This window comes from Zosterops lateralis, assembly GCF_965231275.1.
Source record: "Zosterops lateralis genome assembly, chromosome: 2".
In the NCBI taxonomy this organism is placed as follows: Eukaryota; Metazoa; Chordata; class Aves; order Passeriformes; family Zosteropidae; genus Zosterops; species Zosterops lateralis.
This window is the reverse complement of record NC_139763.1, coordinates 79,242,548-79,251,093: the sequence shown is the minus strand read 5'-3', so window position 1 is coordinate 79,251,093 and position 8,546 is coordinate 79,242,548. Positions and strand designations below refer to the sequence as shown.

The 8,546-nt window shown below is 46.4% G+C and overlaps 1 protein-coding gene across 6 annotated transcripts in view; it reads right to left on the bottom strand.

The window, feature by feature from the left end:
- Nucleotides 1-35: 35 nt before the first annotated feature.
- The window catches only part of MTMR2 (myotubularin related protein 2), a 58,949-nt gene continuing 50,438 nt past the window's right edge, over nucleotides 36-8,546 (bottom strand). For 5 of the 6 annotated variants that reach the window (XM_083885151.1, XM_083885146.1, XM_083885148.1 and 2 more), the window contains 5 exons: nucleotides 7,650-7,856; nucleotides 6,007-6,099; nucleotides 4,535-4,648; nucleotides 2,969-3,145; nucleotides 36-1,998 (listed from right to left, as the gene is read on the bottom strand). In XM_083885151.1, the coding sequence (XP_083741277.1) occupies nucleotides 1,837-1,998; nucleotides 2,969-3,145; nucleotides 4,535-4,648; nucleotides 6,007-6,099; nucleotides 7,650-7,856 (753 nt within the window). In that variant the 3' untranslated portion in view covers nucleotides 36-1,836. Of the gene's footprint in view, nucleotides 1,999-2,968; nucleotides 3,146-4,534; nucleotides 4,649-6,006; nucleotides 6,100-7,649; nucleotides 7,857-8,546 lie in introns of those variants that run through there. The other variant, XM_083885150.1, reaches the window with a different exon arrangement.

The window sequence follows — 8,546 nt, the reverse complement described above, 5'->3', positions numbered from 1 at the left end:
CCATTTATTCATTTTTATTAGTGTTAAGGAAACCAAACAGCCTTCATCAAGAAACAAAATATATACATACACAGTCAGTTTGCTAATACAGAATAATGCTTTAAACCATCTTATGTAGTGATTGTACGCAAGAGCAGACCTGCCCTTTAACCTCAAAGCAGATCCAAGTCCTTAGAAAGTATTTTGTGTGGATTCTTTGACCTATTGAACCATAATGTGTCAGGCCACCCTACAACAAATGTGGTGATGCTGTGCAGCCTGTTCCTCATCCTGTCAGCAGGTGGCTGTGGATTTCTCTGTAAGCACGGTGTGGTGATTGCAGCAGTAGAGCAGGCACGAGTGGAGACTTTAGGAGGAAATGACTGCTAACTGCCTTGGAAGGAATGTGGCTTTTGAAAGGCTGTTTCTTAGGTGGAAATGGGTCTAGTTTTACACTCTCTCCAACAATCCTCCTCTAGTGGAATAGCAGCTGACTGAAGCAGCTGACAGGTATATTAAACAGGTGCCCACAGTCTGGGATCCAGTCCTAAAAGAGCAACACAGGAACCCACACCAAGCAGCACCCCTTCTCCTCAGCAGAGAGGTGGAGAAGCAGCCTGAAGACCTTGCACATAATTAACTGCCTTTGCTCCTAGACCCCTCCTCTGCAACCCTCTGCTTACCTGTTTGGAACAGCAAGGGGGCAGTCATGGTTGCACCAAGTGTGTATCTCCTACAGTAAATTTTTGTATTAAAATTGAATTTCAGCTTGAGTTTAGTTGAGTGATACCAGTTCTTGAAGCAGACTATGAGGAAAAAGGTAGGGTTTAGAAAATGGCAAAGCTGTTCAGTCTGCCAGAAAAACCTGAAGCAGCAGTTGCAATGCAGGCAGAAAGGCGTCTTTGGTTGATGCACAGTTGCTTCCATTAGTTAGCAAAAAGCTGAAATACCATACGTACACCACTATCACCCTGCACAGAAGCATTATAATTGCTAATTATGCTTACCCAAGCAAAATGTAATGGCTGATCGCAGCAGTTCACATGTGCCCCTTGGTATTCTACTACCTTTTCCTCTGATGGCTATGAGGCACTGGAGGGCAGAGGAGCTGTGGAAAGCCCAGGGATGCCATACTCTGCTCCCCTCTCTGAAATAAAGGTGCTTAAGTGGCATCCTGGCACACCCACTGTAAACCACAAATGAGATTCTAAAGTTGCAGAGATGGAAGTAATGTTGTCCTACAAAATCAAGTCCTGTATTGTTGTTCTTCTACTGCAGTGTTTTATTGGGAGAAGCTGCCCTTTCTTTAAATAAGGCATCATTTACATGGCTTCCTATGATCTAGGTTGAGGTGAAGAGAATGACTTGTTTCAGACACTGCTGTTGCTTGTTTCTAGGTGTGCTGGCAAATGCCCTCATTCACTCTGCTGTGCAGGAGGGTGTGGATGGCACAGCTGCAGCTGAGGCTCCAATACAAAGTCAGGTTTGGCCTTTCCAGCTTCTGAGCAGACGTTTTTCTTTCATGGTACTTCATGCTCGTGCACAGACTCTTTCAAGCCAAGTGATTTCCAGCACATCAGTGAACAAAGAGCAAGCTCCAGGCTTCTTACAGGTGGCAAATGCAATTGGCTTGTATTATAAGCTAGCCACTGAGAAGGGTAATAATTGCATAGGGGGCCTTGTCTGTGTTGGCTTTTGCTTTAAGCTTTCTCTAGTGCTACAGTACTAATAAATTACCCTGGAGAGAAATAAATAAATAGGTTGGCATCTCCCAGGCACCATGCTGGAAATCCAGGAGGTTTCAGAAAAGCTGCCCCCTATGGTCCCGGGAAGGTGGTCAGCAAAAAAGAGTTCCTATTATACAACTGTCTGTACGGGAGCGATGCACTGTGCGGGAGAGCCGGCTCGCTCCGAGGATGAGGTGGAACGGTTGGTGATTTCTCTCTGCAGCTCCTCCACTTTCTTCTGCAGCTCAGCCCGCTTGGCCAGAAGCTCCTTGTAGCGATTGTGAACAGGTTCCTGCAAGGAAATGTGTAGCTGAGCACTGGGAGGTCAGTGTGGAAGTGGGAGCCTGAAGCACAAAGCTGTTGCTGACCTTACAGACAGCCATGAGGGAAGGAGGTACATGAGTGTCATTGGTCTCCAGCCCGCAAGTACCTGAGTGGTTGCTCTGGCTCTGGGCTGCTCATTTGAATCCAACATGCACAGTGCATGGCTAAACAAAACTGTATATACTTTCCAAGATGACAGTTACCAAACTGATCTCTGACATTTCTGAGGGACACTGCCTGAGGCATCTCAGCCTGGACATAATTTCAGGGGCTTGGGAGGAAAAAACCCAGCCAGATCCTTCTAAATATTTTCACATAGTTCTGACTGTTTAACAGTCAGTACTGCAAAGTGTTTGCAGGGTTTCCATCTCTAATGCTGCAGATCTGCAAAACTGTAACCTGCAGTTAGGCAGGGCACTGAGGCAATTGGGAATTTTTGTCCCTTCCTACTAAAAAGTGATGTCAGCATTCAGGGTCATGCTCAGACTGCTTGTCTGAGGTGCCTGCCCTGGGCAAGCCAGCTTCCCTTCTGGCCAGTTTCCCTGCTGGCTGGGCTCAGACCCAGGCAGGTTCCCATCAGTAATTTAAATACAGCAAAAATTCCTGTTTAGAACCCCACATCCAGATAAGTCTTAGGGGGTTTAAGATCTTTTGTAAAGAGAATTCAGATCATTTTTTCCCACATTCTAAATGAGAAATTTCCCAGACAGCTGAGAATCTTCAACTCCTGCAGATTTCACAAGGTGGTGATGCCCAGGTGGGCACCTGCACTAGGCAACTCTAGGTGGTGCTTGCTCTTGCTGGCATTTGAGTTTAGGCATTTGTTTTCAGACTTAAGCAGTGGTGGCATAAGTTTGTACGTTACCTAAAGGGCCTGACCCCCAAAGTACCAGTACTGGTAGTAGCAGAGGGGGAAGCAGCAGTAGGAAGGGGTGTACCTGAGGCTTCATCCGGGGGTTCCAGCGGATGTAGTAGCCCACCCACAGCTCCAGGTGGCGCATGCTGGCCACGGGATACAGGACGTGGTTGGAGTAGCTCACGTACAAGGGGTTAGTGAAGTCTTCCAGTTGGCTGTTGATGTAAGACCAAAGTGATACAGTCTTTTTTGGAAGGCTCTGTAAGGGAAGGGGGGGGAGGAGGCTTTATTTGCCACACGAATCCCAGCTATCTACGAACTGAAGCAGCATAGACATATGCCTGTCATTAATATGGTGCTGGTTGTTTTTTGTCGCTTAAAAAAAAACACCCAACTGTTCTTTTGAGTTGGTCATTGTATTCAAAGCACATGGATGCAGGCAGGCACACACACCCTGGCACAGAACAACCCCTCTGTCAACACAGACCAGGAATCACCATTGCTACAGTGAAGGGACACTGGCATGTGAACTCTCAGTGCTTTAGTTAAACTTCATTTCTCTGAAGTCATCCTGCAGGACTTGCTGGAGTATTTAATTGCAAAGGAAGCAAAGAAAACATTTGACTTAGGCCCTGATCTAGTGGAATAATTATGCCTGTGAATACTCCCACTGAAACCAGTGCTGAAGTACTTTCCAGATTAAGTACTTCACTAGGCTGAGGCCTTTAAAAGAAAACCCCAAGCCCATGTGCAAACAGCATGCAGATTTTCTTCCCTGGAAATGACAATTATCCAATCACTGTGGACTCCAGAGAAACAGGGACACTGATTTCACTGTAGTAAAATGTTATCACTCTTATTTTCCAGCTAGCTTTTATGATTATTTTTCACTGATGTTGTATCAAATGTAATCCCATCAGGTCCACACAGCACTGCCCTTGTGTACCTCTGTGCTGTTAGACTGCAGCCTTTGGTGACAGAATGCTTCACCATCAGGTAGGTGAGACAGAAAGAGTGCCACTGTTCTAATTCCAGACTAGGTCTGGATGTACACATGTCTACACTCCTCCCTGGGCAAACAAACCTTGGCCAGACTGCAGGGCAGAGCTGGCTTGTGGCAGGACAGAGAGGCACGTCCATAATAATAGTAGGAGAGTTGTCTCGTCCTGGGAAGATGCAAGCACAGCAAGAACACACATAAGGACCAGTTACTTGCTGTAGCCTGTGTGTGCAGAATGACAGCATACACTAGGTAGTTAAAAGCACCCTAAAGGGACCACTTCAAAGAAAAGGCATGACAAAAAAGTACCAGTTCCCACAGAGAAGGTTACAGTAAACTGAAGTTCAAAGCAAAACTGCATTTCCACTACCTGGGAGACACCAGGAGCTATTCAACCACTAGTGACTAACTGGAAGTAGACCGAGTGTCAAGAAGGGAGATGGTGTTGCTCTGGAACATGAAGCCTCCAATAGACAGCAGTTTATGCAAAGAGGAAAATCCCCCAATTCCCAGGTGTTGAGAAGGGGGCTTGGCATTTTCCAGACTCACATCTACAACTACCTCTGAGTGAGGAACCACTCTGTAGCAATATCTGTCCAGCTAAAGCAATCAGGAACAGGCTTTTACCTTTGAGAGAAGCTGTCTTACCTCCTTCACTCTCTGCTGCTCACTGCTGCACAGGAAGGTCCCAAACAAACAGCTGTACAGGTGATCCAGGATGGTGATCAGGAAGTACTCATTGAACTCAAATGCTGTAGGAAACTTTTGGCAGAAATAAAAAATTAGGTTGAGATTTTAAAACAGGAAAATAAACTTTCTCCCAAGCTGTGGTCTTGGTAAGGAGTTGGCGTCTGGATTTCTAGAACAGGATCTGTCCCTGCTCCCTGCCTGGCTGGATATTCAGGGTCATATTTGCTCCTTCCAGGAGCAAGAGTTTCCCTCTTGGAAAGCTGCTCTGCATGTGCAGAGAGGAATTTTGAGCAAAAGCCAGAGGTCTAAGGGGTTAGAGCACTGTGTTTATATACACTCAGTGCTGCTTCAAATTGAAGTTTGCTCTGCTATGCCTGCCCCATGACAAGCCATGCAGCCGGACTGTGAACAAAGGCACGTGAAATAAATACATTCAAAAAGTGGAAATTTCCCAGGGCCAAATGGAAATAACCTGTGTACCTGACACAGCACTTCCCAGAGGGAACAGCAGGGAAGCACCTTGTGACAGAAATCAGCAGGAGCAAAAGGTGTATGGGCACAGGCCACGTTTGTTGCTGAGCTCTGTGCAGACCTGAGACAGGGACAACTGAGACTCCACAAAGGGTCAATAAGAATAAATGCAGTGAACTGCAAAGACACACAGGGGTGATGGAGAGGGGAGCAGGAGGCCTTCCTCCCTCACAACCGCCCTCCTCTTCCCAGGCTGCCCCAGTTGTGACATCCTGACCTCACCAGCTGCTGGTCAGGATGCCCAGCTGTAGGAGTATTCCAAGGAGACCACAAAGAAAGTGACTTTTGATGATGGTAAAGCCTCCTCTTCTCTCTGCATGGATGTGGTACAGTGTCATATGTAGTGCCATACTTTTCTTCCATATACAGTGTCATCCTTCTCTTCCATTTCTCCTGGTTTAACCCAGGATGAGCCTAGATTTTTTTCGGTGAACTGCCTGACCATAGCTGACTTTTTTATCACAGAAGATAGAAAAAACCTTCCAGGTTCCACATGCCTGGGGAAAAACCTCCCAGACACAGGGGATCTCTCCTGGACAGTACCTCTGCCATGCCTGGTTTGAAGTGAGGCACTCAGCTCTGTACCTCACATTATGAACTAGGAGCAGTACATTTTGCCTTCAGAAGAAGTTAAAATGGGGCATGTTACAGGATCAGCTTGAGCAGAGGCAACAGGGATCTGCTGCACCCGCTGTGCTGGGGACTTACATTAGCAAGTGCTTTCAGGCTCTTTGCTAAACACACTCCCAAAACGCCTGCTGCCAGAATCAAGGCAAGAGTACAAGCCCAGGAAGGAGAGAGCCTGCACAGGTTAGCTTGGAAATCATTCCCGTGTCCAGACACTGAGCCATGTCTTGGTGCACTGGCTCTGTGGACACGGGTGCCACCCAGCAGTTTACCTGTCTTGTCATTTGCCAGACACAGTCGATGAACTGCAGGAAGACGGGAGAGCGATCAGCATCTGCGTGGTTCTTGTCCCCGTGACCAACTCTCTGAAACAGCAGGACAAAGAACACAAGTCACCCGGGGCTTCGTGGGGAAACCTAAACCTTTACCAACAGCTTTAAAAAACTTCAAATGACTCCTGATATTGCTTGGTCTGTATCAGTGGGTAAAGGAGTAAAGGACAGATACTCTCTCTGTCTTTGAAGTGAAAATTCTTTATGGGGATATTTTCATGCTAAGTTAAAACAAGAGTTGTTTGAGTAGAGGCTCCAGATGCTATGCTGGCACTGATTTCGGTTAATAGCTAAAGTTCAGAAGGAAAAAAAATGAGAACGCTTTTTGCTTCAGTTGCAGCTGTTGTCCTGGCTACTTCAGTAGTAGAGGGTGCGAGATGCAAACACTACCTACAGGCACGGCATGCGGCGATAACCGTCACGCAACACCTCGCAGCTTCCAAGAGCTGTACAAACACCAGCCCAGCCCATCTCCTGCCACCTCCAGAGAGGCAGCAAGGACAGTATTCCCAGAAGCAGGCCTCTAACCCTGACCGTGCTGTGTGGCCAACACATGTGAGGCACTACTCCTCAGAACTAGGGGAGTACATTAATGGTTATGTATTACCCCAGAGCCCCAAGTATTGTACAAAGAGAACAAGAACATGTAAGTAACAGATCACTAATACTGTTCTCCCCTCACCAAAGGAAATCACTGTCAGCATCTTCCTTGTTTAGACAGTGAAGAAGCTAAAACAGTCCTTGTTCAAATACCAGATAACAAGTTTTGCTGCAGAAGAACCTCAGTTGCTTTAGTGCCTCAGTTTCCCCACCTTCCTCAGAGCATTTGACGGTGCAACCACCACTGCAACTGCTGTACACAGACCCTGTTCTAGCCCTTGCAAAATTAACAACCACTAGAGAACAGCTCAGAGCAAAACACAATAGGAACAAGGACTGAAAGGATACTACTGAAAGGCTCTCTCAATTCCCAACAGCACAAACCATAACAAACTGCTGGATCACAAGCCCACAAAGCCTACCTCTCTGCCAACTGCAAGGGCACAACCACAACCTACTCTTGGTCTAGGCTAAAACTGCTGCTTTTTCACCTAAATAATTAGAAGCCTCTCCAAAAATAAAGTGTGCCTGAAGAAAATGTGAGGTCAAGGCTATAAACAAATTCCCCAACATCTTCAATACCAAAGCATTTCTTAGATGATGGTGCCCAAGCAGTCTGAGAAAATGAACTGAACTCGAAAGAAAGACAAAAAATACCCCAGTGGTCTCTGCGAGCTCACAGCAGAAACACCAGCACGGAATCCAAAACACACTGCTAGTTTAGGCCTAAGCACAGGAACATGACATTATCAATCAGACACCTGAGACATTTAAATACCACCTGTTCCTTTTATCTAACCAATACAGTCCCAAGGAGGTAAGAGATGAATGGAATTATAGGTAGAAAACAGTAATATAAGCATTCATCTCTCTTCTGTGAGTTCAGCCAGTAAACTTCTCACAGGAAATGGTAGGCTCCTCTGAAATCCTTCAGGAGGGACAGTAACTTTCTGTTCATTGCCTTCCATGGGCTAGTGACTCACCAGCTGGAATCTGTGGCCAAAGCTCAGCCACTCCTTCTCCACGAGCACTTCGAAGCCCCTGATGGTTCTGTAGTAGCCATCCAGCATGAGCAGGGCCAGGGAGGTGAGCTGGGCTGTCCGGTCCCAGCCATCGCTGCAGTGCACAACCACAGACGTCTTCCCCGATTCCACCTTGTCAGCAATGCGAAGGGCTCCGGCAAGAATGAGCTAGGACAAGGGAAAAAAAGCAAATTACAACATCTCTTTGGAACAGAAAGGATAAATGAAAAATGGCTAGTGACAGCACAGGACAAACCAAGGGCTCTGCTTGCCTCAAGGAGAATGGTAAATCAGTTCCAACTACTTTATAACTAGGACAGCAAACTGGTAACACATTTTGTGTTCCAGAAAGATGATGACACATCTAAACTGTAGTGTAAGCACAACTCTAGAAGAGCCCTTGCATAAAGCTCAGTCCTTGGACAAGTCAAGATTTAAATGCAGGAGCATTTTGTGTCTGATAGGAATTGCCATTACCTTGCAGCTGCCCCAGGAGCAGATCTTCCCCTGTCTGCATCAGCAGAGCAGCAATCTAAGCTGGCCATTTTTAGAACAGAAAGAACATTATTTGAAAACCATCATCTGGAGCAGCCAAAACATTTTGCCTCCTTATTCTGACTCTGGGGCCCTTTCAGCCTTTCAGGAATCCAAGCGAACTTATTTGCTCATCTGGACCAGGCAATAATGCCAGGATGTCAAGGAGCCAAAAACTTGGAAATTCTGACTCCTGTGTTGTAAGCAGAACTTTCACAGTTACATATCACCCAGGAACACCCTTCACTTCCAAAACACCATCTTTCAGTATTTCAGCTCCCTCTCTTGTCCCTTTTCTCATCTCCTTAAGATTCCTAACTCCAA